The sequence below is a fragment of the Penicillium longicatenatum genome (assembly GCF_028827895.1).
Source record: "Penicillium longicatenatum strain IBT 33135 chromosome Unknown contig_4_segment0_segment0, whole genome shotgun sequence".
Taxonomy (NCBI): domain Eukaryota; kingdom Fungi; phylum Ascomycota; class Eurotiomycetes; order Eurotiales; family Aspergillaceae; genus Penicillium; species Penicillium longicatenatum.
Genome location: NW_026643122.1, coordinates 1,452,473 through 1,471,491, shown reverse-complemented (window position 1 = coordinate 1,471,491; position 19,019 = coordinate 1,452,473). Strand labels below are relative to the sequence as shown.

At 48.3% G+C, this 19,019-nt stretch overlaps 9 protein-coding genes across 9 annotated transcripts; 6 read left to right on the top strand and 3 right to left on the bottom strand.

Moving 5' to 3' along the window:
• Positions 1–307: 307 nt before the first annotated feature.
• rho3 (Rho family GTPase RHO3) lies at positions 308–1,348 on the top strand (the record flags this gene model as incomplete). The annotated part of the gene is made up of 8 exons (XM_057117759.1): positions 308–357; positions 415–465; positions 548–565; positions 636–652; positions 706–720; positions 780–901; positions 974–1,175; positions 1,230–1,348. 8 exons carry the CDS (start codon positions 308–310, stop codon positions 1,346–1,348), a joined length of 594 nt encoding a protein of 197 aa, XP_056970794.1.
• A 1,616-nt stretch (positions 1,349–2,964) lies between these two features.
• On the top strand, positions 2,965–4,177 carry N7484_007371 (NIPSNAP family protein; the record flags this gene model as incomplete). The annotated part of the gene is made up of 2 exons (XM_057117758.1): positions 2,965–3,607; positions 3,693–4,177. 2 exons carry the CDS (start codon positions 2,965–2,967, stop codon positions 4,175–4,177), a joined length of 1,128 nt encoding a protein of 375 aa, XP_056970793.1.
• A 1,037-nt stretch (positions 4,178–5,214) lies between these two features.
• N7484_007370 (aminoalcoholphosphotransferase) lies at positions 5,215–6,875 on the top strand (the record flags this gene model as incomplete). Its single annotated transcript, XM_057117757.1, has 6 exons — positions 5,215–5,354; positions 5,496–5,505; positions 5,612–5,769; positions 5,820–5,866; positions 5,914–6,677; positions 6,735–6,875. The coding sequence occupies 6 exons, from the start codon at positions 5,215–5,217 to the stop codon at positions 6,873–6,875; spliced, it is 1,260 nt and encodes a 419-aa protein (XP_056970792.1).
• Positions 6,876–7,376: 501 nt separating this feature from the next.
• On the top strand, positions 7,377–8,369 carry N7484_007369 (40S ribosomal protein eS27). The gene is made up of 3 exons (XM_057117756.1): positions 7,377–7,449; positions 7,604–7,666; positions 7,875–8,369. Exons 1-3 carry the CDS (start codon positions 7,447–7,449, stop codon positions 8,055–8,057), a joined length of 249 nt encoding a protein of 82 aa, XP_056970791.1. The 5' UTR covers positions 7,377–7,446; the 3' UTR covers positions 8,058–8,369.
• Positions 8,370–9,990: 1,621 nt separating this feature from the next.
• N7484_007368 (uncharacterized protein) lies at positions 9,991–10,489 on the bottom strand (the record flags this gene model as incomplete). Its single annotated transcript, XM_057117755.1, has 2 exons — positions 9,991–10,285; positions 10,434–10,489. The coding sequence occupies 2 exons, from the start codon at positions 10,487–10,489 to the stop codon at positions 9,991–9,993; spliced, it is 351 nt and encodes a 116-aa protein (XP_056970790.1).
• Positions 10,490–10,745: 256 nt separating this feature from the next.
• N7484_007367 (alpha/beta hydrolase) lies at positions 10,746–11,591 on the top strand (the record flags this gene model as incomplete). The annotated part of the gene is made up of 1 exon (XM_057117754.1): positions 10,746–11,591. The coding sequence occupies one exon, from the start codon at positions 10,746–10,748 to the stop codon at positions 11,589–11,591; it is 846 nt and encodes a 281-aa protein (XP_056970789.1).
• A 1,016-nt stretch (positions 11,592–12,607) lies between these two features.
• On the top strand, positions 12,608–13,207 carry N7484_007366 (uncharacterized protein; the record flags this gene model as incomplete). Its single annotated transcript, XM_057117753.1, has 2 exons — positions 12,608–13,138; positions 13,196–13,207. The coding sequence occupies 2 exons, from the start codon at positions 12,608–12,610 to the stop codon at positions 13,205–13,207; spliced, it is 543 nt and encodes a 180-aa protein (XP_056970788.1).
• Positions 13,208–13,557: 350 nt separating this feature from the next.
• N7484_007365 (proteasome regulatory particle lid subunit RPN5) lies at positions 13,558–15,323 on the bottom strand (the record flags this gene model as incomplete). Its single annotated transcript, XM_057117752.1, has 5 exons — positions 15,181–15,323; positions 15,069–15,125; positions 14,766–15,002; positions 14,224–14,712; positions 13,558–14,160 (listed from the first exon to the last, which is right to left on the bottom strand). Exons 1-5 carry the CDS (start codon positions 15,256–15,258, stop codon positions 13,558–13,560), a joined length of 1,464 nt encoding a protein of 487 aa, XP_056970787.1. The 5' UTR covers positions 15,259–15,323.
• Positions 15,324–15,673: 350 nt separating this feature from the next.
• Positions 15,674–18,004, bottom strand: N7484_007364 (glycoside hydrolase; the record flags this gene model as incomplete). Its single annotated transcript, XM_057117751.1, has 9 exons — positions 15,674–16,063; positions 16,124–16,633; positions 16,686–16,828; positions 16,879–16,911; positions 16,969–17,045; positions 17,102–17,185; positions 17,258–17,756; positions 17,809–17,824; positions 17,876–18,004. 9 exons carry the CDS (start codon positions 18,002–18,004, stop codon positions 15,674–15,676), a joined length of 1,881 nt encoding a protein of 626 aa, XP_056970786.1.
• Between the last annotated feature and the right edge of the window lie 1,015 nt (positions 18,005–19,019).

The window sequence follows — 19,019 nt, the reverse complement described above, 5'->3', positions numbered from 1 at the left end:
GGCAAGACAATGTCCGAAGTCCAAGAGAGTCAGCTCGCGCCGTGACGATGGAGGGTTTGGAGCCGAGGGGTGGACCAGAAGGGGGAAAGTGGTACCTTATTCGCCGATCCCTTTCAGGGCGCGCGATGTCATCGACTCGGGCAGTGCTGGAATTCCTCCTCCGACACAATTCCCCCCCCGCGCTTTGCCTCAAGACGACCTCGCTCTAATTAATTCATTTTGTTATCATTTGGAAATTTCGCTTGTATCCACACGAGTCCCTCGCCGTTGCGCATAACCATTCAAGCTTCAACCCCTTTAATTCGCCATGGAGCTATGCGGTCGTCAAAAGGTTGTCCAGCGCAAGATGGTGCTGTTGTCAGTTTGAATCCTTGAAGTGTCCCAGACTTGAATAAATTACTTACAGCTTGATAGAGGTGACGGTGCCTGTGGCAAAACCTCCGCGCTGAACGTCTTTACAAGAGGGTGCGCAATCCCCCCTCTCCCCCTCTCCGAGCTTCTCCTCCGAGACACTAGACATGATAACTAACATCACTCTATGAACTAGATTCTTCCCGACTGTCTAGTAAGAAAAACCCCACTGAGATTGGAAATATGTGAACAAGATTCTAACTGCGATTGATTTGCGCGCACAGCGAACCAACTGTCTTTGGTAAGCTCTGAAGATCCCTGCAATCGAGGCGCTTGCTGACAATGCGCATTTAGAAAACTACGTTCACGGTATAAACTTCCGAGATCCCATACTCACCCTCCGACTAAATACTTATACGCGCCTCTAGACATCTTTGTCGACAATGTACATATGGAGCTATCGCTATGGGATACAGCTGGCCAGGAGGAATTCGACCGGTTACGCGCACTGTCCTATGAGGATACCCACGTGCTCATGCTTTGCTTCAGTGTAAGTATTGAGGACCAAATTGACTGTGCAGGGGATGAAAGGAAAGAAAAGAGCTAACGCGGGCGTATACAGGTCGACAGCAGCGACTCATTCGAGAACGTTGGATCGAAGTGGATCGCTGAAATCAACGAAAACTGCCCTGGCGTCAAGGTTGTGCTCACGGCACTGAAGTGCGATCTGAGGAAAGATGATGAGATGAATGACAACCCTAGTGCCATCACCTTCGATCAAGGATTGGCGAAAGCGAAGGAAATTGGCGCGGTCAAATACTTGGGTACGTTGTCCTAACTACTGCATGTAATGGATTCGGCTGATACATTGACTGCAGAATGTTCCGCGGTTCAAAATCGTGGGATTCGGGAGAGCTTCTATGAAGCTGCCAAGGTTGCCCTGGACGTCAAGCCCGTTGGAGGTGGTGGCTCTGGCCCAAAGTGTGTCATCCTCTAGATACCTGACGAATTGGCATCGGGATCTTATCTGTCGCGACGTGGATTCCGTTATCACCCCAGCTACACTGCGCTCTTTCCTTCTTGACTCTGGTTGCCTTTTTTCCCATCCCACGAGTTCGTTGATTCCCCTTTGCATGTAGGCCTTGATTGATGTCGGCCTGTGACACGACTTTTTCTCTTCCTTTCAAATTCCCCTTTTATCACCCCTGGACACAGCGGATACCAACACCCGCTTCTGGAGTGATACCTTTGCATGGTTTCGTCTCTGGTCGTCGAAGCATTTCAGCGAGGTTGGCTTTCTTTACCTTTACCACTGCCTTTTACACATCTATATAATCTTACTGGATCTAATCACGTTGCGCCTTTAAAGAGTCTTTCTTATAGGTACTATCTGTACAAATGGCCATGTTCTATAGTTTATTTCCCGATTCTTGCCGAAAACACGTGGAAGCCATAGCCGCGAAAGCTTGATAGCGTGATAGAGTATATTCCCTGGTTCCTTAATGTATGACAAGATGTTGCAGTGACACCACAATACCCAATCATTCTTAACAGCTCTTGATCCCCAGGTAATAGGGAAGCGTGCAGAATATCCCGGTCGATCTGCCGGACCTACCTAGGGGTAGCAATGGGCGACGTCATAGTGGAATGACCCACGGTATCTGAGATGGTTCGTGTGGTACCAATACCCGCGCCTAACCGAAGCATAATTGTTGCATCGATAGTACACTGCAACGACTTCTATAGCATGGGATGTTAAGGTAGCTACGGAGTATTACCGGCGCAATGAAAGTAGTATCTTACATTGATCATTATAGGGGTATTCTTGCTGCGAGGAATGTGGAGTCCCCTTCGTCATAACGGCTTAAGGGCCGACGATCACCCGTTACCTAGCACCTAGGTTACCAGCGGCCAGGTACGCCAAAATGAAGAAAAATATGACAACAATCACAGACTAGGTAGTTGAAGAAATTGTCTATTATTTTCCAAGATGAATAGAATCGATCTAGACAGGCATGTGGTACCATTTCACCCAATACCCCATGTCATGATTACCCGTAAACGCCCCAGGTGGGACCGTACCAAGACTAAACCTGGACTAAACCACTTAAACGGAGTCATTGCTAGAGCTCACCTTTCCCCGCACCATGTCCAGCTCTCTCATACGTCCGTCGCTCTTGAGATTTGCCTCCGATTGAATCAATCTGCGGCCCAAGGTCAGCGGAATAATAATTCTCCCTGGTCGAAACGGTAAAATACGAGCGTTCTGCTGCCTTCCCCGGGTTTACCGTCGACGCTGATACGCTCATACTCTCCGGGGCATCTCTCGCGTGTCTTCTCCCCTTCCAAGGTTCCTTTGCTCCAGAACTCTCCTCTCCGTCTTCATCTTCCCCTCTCCCCTCCAATTCCCTCCTTCCACTTATTACTTCTATTTTCCTCCCCTCCATCGTATACATGTGTAACTACTCTTCTTGAAAGCGGCCCCTTGATCCCTGCCACTTCTCTCCCCACTTTCAAACCCAGCGCGCCCATAACATCCCCCCTTGGCTCTTTTGCATTTGTCTCTCTCTCTCCGCATAAATCTACACATCCTCAAGAACTTCATACCACATCATGCTGGGTCCACGTTTGCTCCGTCCAGCATCCTCGCTGGTGCGGCCTTTCACCTCATCCGCCGTGGCCTTTCGTTCCCCCTCCATCAGAGATGTAACAGCTGACTCCGCCGCGGAGTTCAATCGGCGACAGAAGGAGTTTCGCGAGAACCTTGAAGAGGCTCGCAAGAGAAAGGAACAGCAAGAGAGTCAGTCTGTCAATGCTTCTGCCTCTTCCCCTACCCGTGAGTCCGCTCCCACTGCTCCGCATGTGAGCAATGCGAGCACCGTTGAGCGAGTTCGCCCTGCATTTGACGCGGCCGATGCTCTGGATCAAAAGGCACTAGGCTCACTCGCCATGCACCGTTATCTAGGAGACGAAGAAGCGCAGGAAAGCTCAAACAAGCGTGGGCCCCTGTCGTCGCTCATCTACGGTACTAAGGAAGGCCAGCATTTCGATAAGGATATCGAGCGATCGTTTTCGCAGGTACTGGCTCGCGGCAAGTACGTTCATTCGGTCGTTTTTCACGATGTCAAGCCCGATAAGGTCGATGAATATGTCGATCTCGTGGGCCAGTGGTACCCTCGCATGGCTGGAACGGAAGAGAACCGGGTCAACCTAGTGGGAAGCTGGCGCACGCAAGTTGGCGACAATGATACCTTTGGTAAATTCTTTTTTCTCCTTATCTTCCTTTTGTAATTTCTGTCTCCCAAATGGCTGACCGTTTTGGGTTTTACCTTCCCTTTTAGTTCACATTTGGGAATACCAGCGCTATGAGGGCTACCACGCTTCTTTGCACAACATCTCCGAGCACCCCGGATTCCGCGATTTTGACCGCAAGCTCAAAAGCTTAATCAAGAGCAAGAAGACTTCTCTCATGCAAGAGTTCTCGTTCTGGCCTACCACCCCGCCCCGCCGCCTCGGCGGACTGTTCGAGCTTCGATCCTACACCCTGCACCCAGGCAACCTGCTAGAGTGGGAGACCCACTGGCGTCGGGGTCTGTCTGCCCGACGAGAGGTCATGGAGGGTGTAGGCGCGTGGTTTGTTCAAATTGGAGACCTGAACACCGTTCACCATCTGTGGCAGTTTGCCAATTTGGAAGAGCGCAAGATCCGACGTGAGCAGTCGTGGGGTGTTGAGGGATGGGCTGAGACTGTGCACAAGACCGTTCCTCTCATCCAGTCGATGCAAAGTCGGATTCTTGTCCCGATGCCCTGGAGCCCTGTCGGTTAAGTGGGCTTTTCGTTACTATTTTGCTTTGGGGCCGCAAAGCGGAACCCACTCCACCTTATCCGTTTCCTAAACCTTGAATTTCCTGCAGCAAGGGTTTCTGCCACAGAGTTATTCCATGCAGAGTTATTCTATCGAACAATTTGTACTCGGAACATGAGTACAACTTATTGGAAGTTTGTGATGGAAAGAAGGAACTGCATTACTCTGTATCGTGTACCTAGGCATGGCGCATCACTTATACCAAATCAAATGGAGATCTCATTACCCATTTCCTATCTTTTGAAAAAACATGAGTCTTTACACATAGTATTTACCAATCGGTTATGCTCTTGTCTGGACTTACCGAAAGCAAAGCCTCGGGTAAACCCCACTCCCTACAAAGAGGATCGCCGTATGCATTGGCATCTTTGCCGCGGAAATAATAGACCACGACGGTTGCACGTGGGGCTTTGGTTGAGAGAATGCAAAAAGTAAACAAACACAAGCTCGACCCCAATAGAAATGATACCCTAAATTGTAGTTCTTTTGGGTTCATCGCAGGGCGGAAGGGAAAAACAGGCAAAATGAAATTAAAAACTTTAGTTAATTAAAGAAAAAAAAATTGACACCAAGTAGCCATTCCATTTACTGTACGGAGTAGTAATTCCCCAACCAAAACCGTCGCCGATCTTGACACTTTCCACCCAGTCTTTTCTCCGTGCGGGAAGACCCATAAAACCTTCCGCCCTTTTCTTCTCCGACTTTTCTTTCGAGCTACGCCAATCCTCTCCCCCGTCCGAGCGCGTAAACACGCACCTGCGCCCTTCTCCTCTCCTCCCCTCAACCTTACCGAATCAAATCGCGTCGATCCGTGCGCCGTTCTCATTACCGGTTCCAGGGACATACATAAGGGCCTCGGGACGAAAAGTGGCCTGCTACGAACGCAACGAATCTTCTTCCTCTTAGCTTACCAGTGCCGTGCACAAGGAAAAGCATTCCGGTTTCTTTCGAACTTTTTACGACACGGACGCGGCTAGCTAGGCGCATACCAAGCGGAGATGGTTTACATTCGCCAACATCATCTGCCTAATTTGCGGAACTACAAATATGCTGGAATCGATCACTCGCTCATCAGTCTGTACATCCTCAAACCGTTCTATAACAAATGTGTGATTGGGTGTTTTCCTATGGGGATGGCGTAAGTTTTCCCTCCGTTTGTTCTCCTACTGGACTAGGCTATGGAGCCTTTATGGAAGCTATAAAGCATAGGCTTCAGTTGGGAGGGTTTGATCTTTTTGTTCGTTGGCTAACTAGTTCTTTTCTTTTTTGCGCGATGCAGTCCCAATGCCGTGAGTTTACCTACTTCCTTCGATTCACGTCTGCATTTATCTTTGATCCTGGGCAATGCGATTGGATCTATATCAGGATTTGGGTGGTGATTAATCTTTGTGCTAGATTACCTTGACCGGATTCATGTTTGTGGTTATTAATTTCATCACTGTGATGTGGTACAATCCCAACTTGGACACGGATTGTCCACCATGGGTCTACGCGAGCTTAGCGTTGGGTTTGTTTTTGTACCAGACTTTTGATGCCGTAGATGGCATGCAAGCGTACGTGATCTTGAATATACTCGGATTGGGCATCGCTGATGGATTTGCAGACGGAGAACCAGGCAGAGTGGACCATTGGGAGAATTGTTCGATCACAGTAGGTTTTCCAAGCTTGGAGTATGGGACAATAGCTGATTTAGATAGGTGTCGATGCATGCAACACCGGCTTGGGCGTTCTGATCTTTGCGGCGGCGATGAATCTCGGACAATCCTGGGCTACGATCTTGAGTCTGTTTGGATCGACCATGACTTTCTACGTGCAGACCTGGGACGAATACTACACCCAGGTCTTGACTCTGGGCGTCATCTCCGGCCCTGTTGAGGGTATCCTCACTCTCTGCACTGTCTACGCATTCACTGCCTACATGGGTGGCGGTAGCTTCTGGCACCAGCCGATGTTGGAGACATTCGGTGTGTCCAAGCCCGGCTTCATGTCGCAGCAGATTTATGAGATGCCTTTTACGCAGTGGTACCTGGTGTACGGTGCGTTTATGCTTCTCTTTGCCATCGGATCGAGCATTTTGCATGTGATGCAGGTGCGTCGCCAGCGTGGCAAGGACCCCATTGCGCCGCTGTGTGGCCTCTTGCCCTTGGTGGCAATCTGGACCCTTATCCCCGCTTACCTGTACCTGAACCCGGCTGTCTTGGAGAACTACACGGTTGTCTTTGGAATGTACATTGGTCTGATCAATGCTTATTCCGTCGGCCGCATTATTGTTGGTCACTTGGTGCAGTCTGGTTTCCCCTACCAGAACATCCTGCTGTGGCCACTCGCTCTCGGTGTGCTGGACAGTGCTGGCCCGCTGGTCGGTCTTTGGTCCGAGCCTGTATTCAGTGAAGGTAATGGGCAGACGATGTTCGTGTTCGGATGTCTCGGTCTGGCGGTTGGAGTCTATGGAAGCTTTGTGGTAAGTTTCATTGACCTTTTCCTCAAGCACATTGCTGACTTGGTTTTGTTTTTCCAGTTCGATGTGATCACTACCATCTGCGACTACATCGACATCTGGTGCCTGACCATCAAATACCCGTATGTCGAGGAGACAGACCGCAAGAACGGGTCGGCGACAAAGGCACAAGTGGAGGGTGCGTTAAAAAAGACGATTTAAACACTGCCAGTTCATGCGCAGTTGTTTAAGAGTTTGTCGGATTCGTGCAGCATAGCTCAACCTTGTTCACCACGACCGGTCTAGCTCATCTATTTGGCGAAAATGCGGGGATGTCGGTTGTGTTGCAACTGAGGGTTTTCGAGAGATGATAAGAACATCTGAGGAGGTAATGATTTTGATTTCAACAAGTACATAACTTTGACCACCGGTTGCTCCGAGTGCATAGAAATATGAGTGTAATGTGAGACGTTTTAATTGGAGGGAAGCTTGTATGTATACAAAAGCAAGGACGCACTTGACTGCTTTCCCGCTCGAGACACAATTTCGCTTATCTAATGTATCCAGAGGCGGCAGAACCATGGAAGTGGATTGGATGGATATAAACAGGCGGTGTGATTGGCGGAAGCCGCACTTGAAATTTCCCCAAATTGGTCAAATTAGCGAGGGTTAAACCCTAGACAGGCCCATTCGACAAATCCCTTCAAACTTCTCCTGGGTTCCTTCAGTATCACACAAGGTCATCGCCATCAGCGCCATTCATCAACCCCCTCGCTGATCTTTTATCGCCAAGATGGTAAGCGCTCGTTCTCGCTCGATCTGAAATTTTCTCCCCTCGATTTCGACTTCCCAGCCCATCCCGCACCAAAAGCCTTTTGAACCGAGGCCAGAATCAACATCTCCATCAAAATCTTCTTTCACGGCTTGGCTAATCATGCATCCCCATCCAGGTTCTCGCGATCGACCTCCTCAACCCCACGCCTCAGGCTGAGGCCCGCAAGCACAAGCTCAAGGTATGATTCCCCGGAATCCCCGACACGCACACGAACACTTCTCGATTCGGAAATGGGTATTGTGGCCCAGGGGTGATGATGGATTTGGGGGACAACCAGCTGGATACATCGAACCTCCGAAGCCTCAAGAGCATATCCAATCGAACGACATCTATACCATCCGAAGAAGTCGAATTTTTGCAAGACGCTGACAGTTTCATCTGGATAGACCCTTGTGCCCCAGCCCCGCTCGTTCTTCATGGACGTTAAGTGCCCCGGCTGCTTCACCATCACCACCGTCTTCTCTCACGCCCAGACCGTTGTCATCTGCGCTGGCTGCTCCACCGTTCTGTGCCAGCCCACCGGTGGCAAGGCCCGTCTGACCGAGGGCTGCTCGTTCCGCCGCAAGTAAACGAGACGCTACGAAATAACTTCTTTTCTTATTTTGTCTTGTTGAAACGCACAGTGGGGAATAGCATGGAGCAATGGGGATGAAAATACCACATCTGGGTTTTTGGACCTTGCACTACTTCGGTTCGGTTCGACGAGAGACCGCCGTGAAAAATGTCACATACCAAATCAACTCCTTTTCTCAATGAACGATCCCCGGTCGAGAATTCGATACCGTTTGATCCCGTGGGGTTACTTCTATTGAGGAGGCAATGATATGATACGATTCCAAACGTACTTCCTTTTTTCCTCTACACCTATTACTCTTCCTTTTCTCCACCAAAAATGGGATATCGAATGTGGCTTGATCCGTCGAGTCTCTCTGTTTTAACCGTTTTTCCTTGCTATCTTTCCGCTGTGATGTTTCGACTTCGTTAAAATTACAGCGCGTTTTTTTATTATTGGTTTTTGCGAATGATGACAGATAGAAGATGGAATACCTCGCCAACCCCCAAAAGCATTCGACAAAAAACGACCAAAAAAAAAAAGCAACACGCAGCATCCAGCTCAGGGAGTTCCGGATATCTGGCACAAAAGGCACCTTGCTAGACTTGTGCCGTGTTTTTTATTGATTTCTGGTTTATTGTTTCTGTTGCATAAGTGTATCTACTCAAATCTGAGTTGTACCTTGTACCCACAGTGATCTGGAAAGTAGAGTAAACGTAAACTGGCCCGTAGTGTAGTTGAGTCTCACGAGTCTGGCCCTCATTGCCACCGGATACAACTTGTTGTCAAGACGCCCTGCACCAAACCCCACAGTACCATACGCACTCCCCAACCTACCCACTCGTAAACCTTTCATCCTCATCCCACATTCGGTATAGTAGAGCTCGGTCGAGATCAAACCAATCTCTCCACTCAAACAGGCAAATAACGTGGGCCCCTACAACTGAAAGTCCACTAATTCATAAGAAAAGCCGTTACGATCCACACCATGTCACAACACCACTTACAGCTTTTGTATATAGCTGACCAAGTCCAAGCCACTCATTCCCCATTCCACACCGAACCCCCCATTCCTCAACTAGTTCACTAACCCTAAAGCCTCGCCCCACCTTTACCGCCATAGCCAACGCCCCCAAACCAGAAACTCTTATGTAAAACCACACTGAATACTATGACAATATTCCAAACGTCATGTGTGTTTGCAGCCGTGACTACCCGTCTAAAGCATCGTACCGTCTCGGACGCAGCTGTGGTGAAGAGGCTCAGGATTATAACTGGAGCTGAATTTCATGCAGAAACAAATTTGACTCCACTCCCGCGACAGCTACGTAACCGTGCACATACTTTCTGCTGCTGATCCCTCCTGCTTCCAGGAATGATGAATGACATCATTTTCGATGCATATCGGGGGTCCATGGTGTCCCATGAATTGGAGAGTAATTATTTGCTCTCACGGAGGCTGGCAGATATTAGCAGAGTGGTGTTAATACCCACCCCCAAGGCTATGCTACTAATTCCAATGTGGGTTCTGTGATATATATCATGGCGGTCGTGTTGAATTCGTGAAACTTTAATAAGCAAAATTCAAAACTTTTGAAGGGTATGACGTTGTTTTTCTTCTGATAGTACATAGAAACGAATGACACATTCACCGAAGAGAAGATGATGAAATATATTGAACAAAGGGTGTCACATCGAAACCTCTTGAGAGGCAGGTATTCTGCCCTTGTTCAATTGGAAGTAAACCGAGTCCGAGTATAACTCAGATTGGAAAAGAAATATCCCGCTTGCTAAGAACATCCGAACCGTGTAAATCATATCCAAATGTCCATAATAACCATGCAAGCAAAGCAAGGACACGCAGGGCAAAAGGCGCAAAATCAAATCGAAATAGAAATTAGGAGAATAAGGCCCAGCACTCTGATGCGCTGGTCTGAGATTTTGCTCGTTTAGTTCAGAGCGCTAGCCTTGGCCTTGATATCAGGGCCGAAATCGATTGGGTTCGACGGATCGCCGCCGGTCATGAGCGACAGCTTGCCGGACGAGTCGTTCAGCAGCAGGTTGGCGAACTGGTTGCGACCAATGACTTCCTTGACGGTTTCCGTGGCATCGTTGTCGCCAGCAGCGTACTTGGCGGCGTCAACGGTCTTCAGCATTCTATGAGTATTGCGGACGAAGTCGAGGAGGAAGAAGGCCGTTGGGTGGGGATTTGGCGGTTGCACTTGGGGGTGGGACTCGAAGGCGCTATATCAGATGAATATTATCTGATCACTTTACATGGTACTTTTGGTTAAACGAAGGGGGCTCGGTTTTGGTTCATGGGAAACTGCCCGGAGCATGACGATGACGACAGTGTATAGGATTAGGGTTCTGGCGGGAAGGTAGGACGTACTCAATCAGCTCCGCCATCTTCTGCTCCAGCTGGGCAGGATCGGTTCGAGAGGCCATTTTGGAGAATGAAAAGCAACTTTTGATGTAGTAGACGTAAACGAGAGATCTGGTTTGTTGATGTGACGAAATGTAATCAGGGACCGAGGGGCGTTTTTACGATGGGCCGCCTTATCTTATCGCTCGTAGTCCCGGATAAGTCTTCGGACTTCCACTTGGTTCTTCATTCAATTGACACATCTAAATACTTACCTCGGTGTAGAACGAGGTTGCATAAATCCTCCAAGCCAATCGAGGAATTCGCTTTGTACTCGCAATGGCTACACAATCAGCGGCTGCGGCGCGACAGCCTCTCAAAATCCTCATGTTGCACGGCTACACGCAGTCCGGCAACCTTTTCCATGCGAAAAGCCGTGCCCTGATCAAACATATCCAAAAGGCTTTTCCGTTACACGACGTCTCAGCCAGCTACCCCACAGGTCCTATCCACCTCAAACCCAGCGATATCCCGGGGTACGAGCCGTCGAACGCATCCAGCGTCGAGCCGGAGGAATCCATCGAAGCATACGGCTGGTGGCGCCGCTCCAACACCGCAAACCCACCCCTATATTCCGGTATTGAGGATGGTCTTGCCACAGTCGCCAAGACCCTCATTGAAGAAGGACCATTCGATGGCGTGATCGGGTTCTCCCAGGGCGCTGCATTGGCTGGTATGGTGGCTGCGCTATTGGAACCAGGACGGAAAGATGGATTTGCGCATTTTGAAACGAGTGAGGGGATGCCTTATCCTGCGTCATTTGCGGCCGGGCTCTCGCATCCACCGCTCAAGTTCGCGCTGTGCTATAGTGGGTTCCGGGCGCCTGGAGCTCGGTATCGGGGGTTCTATGAGCACCCGGCTATCCAGACGCCAGTTTTGCATGTGCTTGGTTCCTTGGATGCGGTTGTGGATGAGTCAAGGAGTCGCACATTGATTGATGCCTGTGTGGGGAATCCGGAGAAAGATGGTTCGGTTGTTTGGCATCCTGGTGGTCACTTTTTGCCGAGTCAGCGGCCTTATTTGGATGCTGCTGTGCAGTTCATTCGAAAGCAGGTGGAGAAGAGCAGTGCGAATGGCACTGCGCTTGAGGAGGAGGACGTTAATGATATGGATGTGCCTTTCTGAGACACTCATATCGCGTATACTACCGGCATCTCTTACTTCACTAGATCATTTGGTTCTGAGCGTCACGTTTTAAACAAAGGGATTCAGGAAACGACACAGAAGAAAGACCCACAACCAGGACTTGAGCCCTCGATCTTGCATCTTTAGAAATTTAAAGCAAATAGTCAAGGTCCGCGAGCAAATCTCAAAGATACCTCCGCAGCTGCATGATGTTTTTCCAACTTCTCCACACCCACGAGGAAACCATACAACACGTCCAGAAAAAAAATCACAATAATTTATAGATGAAAAAAAAAAGAAAATCAAAGGACATAGCAACAAAGAAGACCAGGATGAACCGCTAGGCCAGCAGGGCTCAGGTTTGAAATTATCTCCGAGAGGACGTTAAGGCTGCATTCTTTCACTTTCCCGAATCCCTCTGCCCCTCTGCACCAGGGCTAACACTCTGCATCGTATACTCTATACATTCTCAAATTCTTTTGTGTTTCTATTGATGAATATAATTTTTGAAATACCATAGCAGCTCTCAAGGCTGCATAATAAATATATGATAAGTACAAAATAACCTTCAAAATCTAATCTAATCTTTACTCGTAAAACAAGAACCCTATTTTCTCCATTTGAAATTCAAAGCTTGGACTGAAACATAGACATTGTCGTCTCATTGCATACACAAAGGGCTTTCTTCGAGATCAAGGCTTAGACCCGAGTCTCAGGTCCAGTCTTGGTCCCATTGAACTCGACTTTACGTTTCTGGTACTATTAATAGGTCATCTGGACTTGACAATGAAATCGTTTGCTTTGTTGCATTATATGTAGACAAAGAATCTAGAACAATGCATTTCTAATCGACTCAGACCAAGTCGTTATCTCGAATTGTCCTCCAGGGCCCGAGTATAAAGACCTTGTCCTCCCTAATACAGATATCCTCAACGCATCATCTATCTTCACATCAATCCACACAAACCCTCCAATCAACCCCCAAGGTACGTCCAGAACTACTCATCACCATAAACATGTCCGCCGAGATCCCCAAACACATTCATCACAACATCCCTCAAATCCGAGGTCAATACATCACCTCACTAACAAACTGGGAAATGGGCCTATCCACCCAGCCTAAGCTAGACAGCTATACCCTTGGCAGGAAGCTCCTCGCACTCGCCGGGCACTTGGGCAAGAATTTCCTAATTCTTGAAATAGTCGACAGCCCCAGCATTGCTCTCTGCTACCGCCCTAGGGTGAACTGCATTATCAGTGTACTGCTAGACACTAACGAGTTGCTTCAGGCAGACCGGAATCTTGTGTACACAGCCCCTCATGTCCTGGCTCACATTCTGCGAATGCTGATTGTCCAGATCGGCAGACTGACGCTTGTGGATGTTGGAGATGGTAAGGCCGTGCATATGGATAGGACTGCGGATGTAATGGATGCCTCTATAAAATTTGGAAGTGTTGGAGTTGGGGCTTTTGAGAACTGTGATGGTCAGCAGCAGATGATGCTTGCTAGGCTTTGGAAGAAAATGCATTTTGTTGGTAGGTGGTGTGTATGTAGCCAATGCTTTCAGCGCAGATTTGGCTGTGATTGATACTGATAAGTTTAGGTAGAATTCTGATCTATAGAATGATCTAGAATACAATTTTGATACTCATTTTAGGTTTTTGGGTACATACGTAAGGCAAGTGTAACTATTCGTCCTCTATTAGCTGGAGAAAGGTCTAACGTAGGCTAGTAAGACATGAATCAAGGCTACTTAGATCTTATGGAGTACGAAATCTTATCAACCTTATTTGAAGTGAATGTGGAGGAAAATTGGAATCACCAGACATGGAAATTTATCTACTGGAAACACTACATAGACATTGCCACTAACGCAGTGTATTCTTCATAAAGGGTCTACCGGCGAGATATTTTACACATAGGCAGATATTCCCGCATCAAACTTCCACAAGCCCGCCAAGAGAACTAACGAGCCTTGGGCTTCTCACCACGAGTCGGCAGGATACGAGCCATCATCTCCTCCTTAGTAATGAGATGATCAATGCGCTCCAGAAGACCAAGGAGGTTCTTCATGTCGCTGCTCCACTCATTCAGGACATCATCTGCGTCACGAGGTTTGGCAAAGTTGACTAGTCGTGCGGGCCGGTCAATCTTAGCGTAAATAGTCTTCGAGGTGACCAGATCGCTGATGTACTTCTCCGTCTCTTCCTCAGTCAGGTCCAGAAGCTGGGTGAGTCGGCCCATCTGGATGCGAGTGTAGTATTTGGCCACTACCCTCACGTTGTGCTCGATGACACGCTTGCGTAGGTCCTGCCATCTTCGGTTGGCCTGGTTCTCGGTGGATTGCTTGGGTTCAGCATCGAACACATCGGTGCCACACAGGTGGGGGCCGAACTGCTCGGCGACCATGGGCCAGCGCATGAGCTCGGGAATGGTGAACAGCTTAACGAGACGGGCCTCCTCGGGGACCTGTGATAGTCGCGAATCTTGTTGGATGCGGTGCAGCAGATCTGACTGCTCGTTGTCGTAGGGGGAAAGAACAATATAATAGACGATGCGTGCGAGAGACTGGAGATTTCACGTTAGCCATACACCTTCTTTCTGTATTGTCCGACGAATTCGTGGACTTACCGCGCGCAGCTGCTCCGGATTGTTCTCAACCGCCTCGGTGTCCAAGACTTCTCGGTAGTGCTTGCAGACATCGAGGTACTTGTAGTCATGGTTGGCCAAAACAATCTGCTGATCGTAGTAGCGCAGCTTGAGATCGGTCACATCATCGTCTACTTCCATCGGTGCCTCATCTGGCCCACGGGTCTTCTCTCGCTCCTCCGCCTGTTTCTTGAGCTCCTCAATTTCCTCGGCGCTCTTCTTCGGTTTGCGGTTGAAATAACGCTTGTTGATCTTGCGGATCAGAATCGAAGCCTGTGTCCAGTCACCACGCTCAATACACAAAGCGACCTGCTCCAGAATGAATTCGGTCTTCTCCCGTCTCGTCATCGATCCAAATGTCTCCACCTGCAGCTCGCAAAGAATGTCTGCCGCTGCATTGAGATCACCTTGCGATTTCTTAATATTCGAAAGAATTCGTGTGACGCGGGCTCGCTCGACTTCGACGAAGATCTTTGGACAGGTCAGTGCCGTTTAAGCGATAGTCATAGATCACTCAAACTTACCTTTCCCTCGGTGACTGTGCGCAAGGTTTCGATGACAGATAGCTTGATATCCATGCTCGGGGTATCATCCAAGAACTTCATAACCTCCTGCACCATGCGCGTTGTGGCCTGCTTGAGTTGGGCATGTTTCTTTGAGAGCAGGAGCACTTGGTCGTTGAGGAGGGCCCAGTCGCCGGAGTTCTTGCTGATGGTGACGATGGTAATCAGGAGGCGCGAGGTAGTAGCGAGATCAGAAGCCTATTTTTACAAGTGATGCGTGTTAGCGTGGATCTGGATGATTTGAACAGGAAACGGGAAACATACCTGTCGTGCTTGCTTCTCCAGCAGCAACAGCTTATCGATCGCACCCTGAACATCGGTCTGCAGATGGGATTAGTTTATTTTTTGAGCATCAAATAACAGCTTTGAGGTGTACCTTAGCGAGAGCCTCAGTTTCCGGGATCAGCTTGTCGGCGTCCTTCGAGAAGTCCTTCTCGGGCTTCAGGACGGACATGATGACGACAGTGGACGGGTAGGTGATTGGTGTTTCTAGGGGTCGGAGAAAGAGAGAGGAAAGTGACTTGGTTTATACGATAATGCAAGAAAGCAAATTAACAATGTGTAGAAAAGAGGTAGCAAGATGCCAGACGGTGATGATGTTGGAGCTTTGGCAGTGACTGTTCCGCCCTTGAGCTGGAAGCTCCGGCACGTGATTCCCCAACTACAAGTGGAGAGTTGAACTTTGGTATTTTTTTTCCAGAGTATCAATCTTCCAATTCGGACATTCTCGAATAGCAATCTATTTTTCATGTTCTCAATAGATTACATTATCAAAATAATTCAGGAATATGGCCTTTCCACACTATCCTTCCCAACGAGCCAGATGCCCGTCTTGTGGATTCTCAATCTTCAACTATGTTGACACCGTCTCACGACACTGCCAAGACAGCAACAGCCCAAGCTGGCATATCCACCGTGAAGCTTCCTGATCCAGAAACACTCGTTGTAGATGTGGTGATTGATACATCATGTGGGTAGTTGCTTACCAACTCACCCCCGGAAAGCAACTCGAGCGAGCCAGCGGTCGTTCCTTCGATATTGATGGTGAGATTCTCTGCACTTGACCCATAATTGGCAAGCTTGACATAATAAGTGCCCGAGTCTGACACAGAGGCAACCCAGTAAACAGGCCCAAAGGCCGAGTCAGAGGTGACAGGCAGGATGGTGGAGCCGCGGTTGCTTGAGAACATCTTCTGGACGTAGTAAGATGTGGAGCCAGTGATGGAACCAGGACTAGAGTCAAGTCCAAAAAGGTCGGGCTACTGATGGTCAACACCTACAGCTTTATAATGCAGGGTCAAGAGGGAATTGATACATACCGACCACTCTGCCATATCATAATGTTCCAACAGTGGGGCAAAACTAGCCATCTTGACGATGTCGCTGTTTCGCTCCATTCCAATCATATAGACGGCCTCGCTGCAACTACCTTGCATATTTGACCAGTATGTGGTGCTCCCATCATTACCAGTCGTGCTAGCATACTCGCCAACAAAAATAGGCCAGTCGCGAGACCAGTTGTCCCACTCATCAAAAAGATCGATGAACCCATCAGGTGAGAGATAGTAGTGGATGTCAGTGATCACACCGTCAGGTATAGTTGATGGGAGACACGAAGTGTCAGTGGTAGATGCAATGATTGTCAAGTTGGGATATTCGGCATGAATAGCATCATATATCTGTGTAAACCGACTTGCATAGGTAGCACATCCATTTGAGTAGACATTGTCCTCATTCCCTATTTCGATATATTGCAAGGGCCAGGGCTCGGTCCGGCCATTTTTGGCTCGCAGAGCACCGTATGTAGTGTCAGTGGAGCCAAGACAATACTGTTGAGTAGAATGTGAGAGGCTGATTCCAACATTGTATTCTTAGACTTACCTCGAGTTCATTCAGAATGTCATCGACATACGGATCGAGATCAGATCCCGAAACCGCGCTATTATCGAGAGTAAGGCCAGACCAGACGGCAAGCAGGGGCTCCATGTCCATGTCTAAACACCAATACATGTACTCATCCAGCCCTGAATGAAAGTTAGAGCTGTATTTAGCTCAATTTAGAGACCTGACTCACCGAGGGCATCAGTGTTTGGGTAGCCCCAGTCACCTAACCATTATTTCAAATGAGTCTAATTTTCAATCAAAGTAGAATGAGCCACCATACCTTCACGACCTGGACGATCAGTAAGTGCTCCAATAGTCTCATTCCACTTCCAGCGATCACTAGGAGTGTCGCCCTCACTGCAAGGTCACTGACTTAGCATTTGAAGAACATGGCTTACTATGATATCACCTACAGGTTGTTTCCTCCGGGAAAGCGAAGGAAGGACGGTTTGACTTCGGCAAGAAAGCTAGCCACATCATCCCGCAATCCGTTATCTCTTTTTGGCAATTGAAAGTCAGCATGGAAATTGGACGGAGATAAAGCAAAAAGATAATACCCAAACACTTACCGCGAATTATAAGTTGGAGGAAATAGTTGCACTAGACCAAAGTTCAAGGAGCTCCCTGCAACAGCCGAGGCATCAAAACGCAGCTGCATCGCGTTATCCGCATCCGAAGACTCGGTAGAGGTAAAAGAAGTATCATAATATGTGAACTCCGAAGCACTGCTGTCAACTGTGATATTGTGATCGGCGTAAACAGTGCCGGTAGAGTTTCCAACCAATCTGAGGTTAATGATACCAGAATAGTCTCCCTTCATCCAGAAATAGCTGGTGTAGGTCGTATCAAGAACAGGAATTCCGTTATATCCGTAGTTGGAGAAGCCAACGTACCCCGTGGTGTCAGAAGGCACGGTCACCTTCAGCGAAGAGGTGATGGCTGTGCTGAGAGGATTGGAGGTATCCTGAGAGATGGTCACGTCTCCCACTGCGTAGTATGCAGTAAGGCCTGGGTCATCGCCTTGAAAACCATTGTTGCGGATTAATTGACCATGGATGCCACCGTCGCCTATTCCTCGTTAATGTTTTTTCCATTTTGAAAGTCAGTCATATGCGTTTACCTGAATTATTTATGTCCTATAATAGCAATGAGTAAACATTCAACAACGATTGATTTGATCGATCTACCTCAAACATGATACCATAGAGCAAGGGGCTGGAAGAGTTTCCACCCGTCTTTGATACCGTCAGGTCAATAGCCGAGGCTTGACCTGCGAGCCATGCCACGGCCAACGGACACAACAAAAAAGGAGTCATGGCAGCGCTTGAATGAAGTTGTGCTCAAAATCCATAGGCCCTGTTAAAATCGTTGGCTTCATTTGGGCAATATTGCTTAAATACATGTATGTTCTTTTCTCAGCTATACTAGAATCGACTGAGTTCTCCACCGGAGTAGAGATAACGGCTCATCGGCAAATGAAAGTCGCACTTGAACTATCAAGGTCGCATTCTGCAGGAGAATTGCCCTCTTGGGATCCAGGAGAGTGCGATGATCTCCTGCAACCTCCGTGGGGATGTGGCTGTGATTAGTGGAGAAAATAAATTGCCAGTGGGGGATAGACTACCACCTACGTACCGGATCTCCCATGCAGAGTCTTGGCTTTCCCCTTCCGTTTTGGTGCTCAGTGAGCCTGATCTGAGCGCTCTAATTTGCTCTCTGAGCATTGCTTACATGAGAGCTAGCGCTCTGACCCAGGCACCCTAATAAAACGCAATACGCTACCCCTCACAAAAGTCTCTTCCCATTTTTAGAATGCTCAAATACTCTATCAAAAAAGGTACGTATCACAAATAGCCGCAGAATTGCGTGGCAATACTACCTCCTAGGAGCAAACGCACTGTGCAGTTTACCTCATTATCCTATGAATGAAATTCTGGCTGCAGTCTGCAAGCTCCTGGGAATATTTCGTCAAGTTTTCTTAGTATGCTGCTTCCTGCAGAGGTCAAAGGCCAGAGAACTAGAGAGCCAATTTTCTATAACTTCTAATTAGATCTATATATACTTGATTTATTCAACAGAGAAGTAGTTTGTAGTATTATAATAGCCTCCTTGCGGCTGAATGCTACTGACAAAGATGATCTTGTGGAAAATCAATCCTATGGCTCTCCTGATCGGAGAGAGGGCGAGATTTTTTGTAGCGGCCAATGAGCAGGCAATAAGGCCATGACGCTTTGCTACTCCTAGGTGCTTAAATTTCGATTATTACCCTTACTTTTTTCTCCTACTCTCCTACCGATCATGGATCCTGGGAGCAAAGAGAATATAATAAGC

Excerpts from the sequence above, each read along its gene's own strand:
- N7484_007369 (XM_057117756.1), top strand. Across the intron at positions 7,667-7,874 it reads CCCGCAAGCACAAGCTCAAG|ACCCTTGTGCCCCAGCCCCG; the intron begins GTATGATTCCCC and ends TCATCTGGATAG.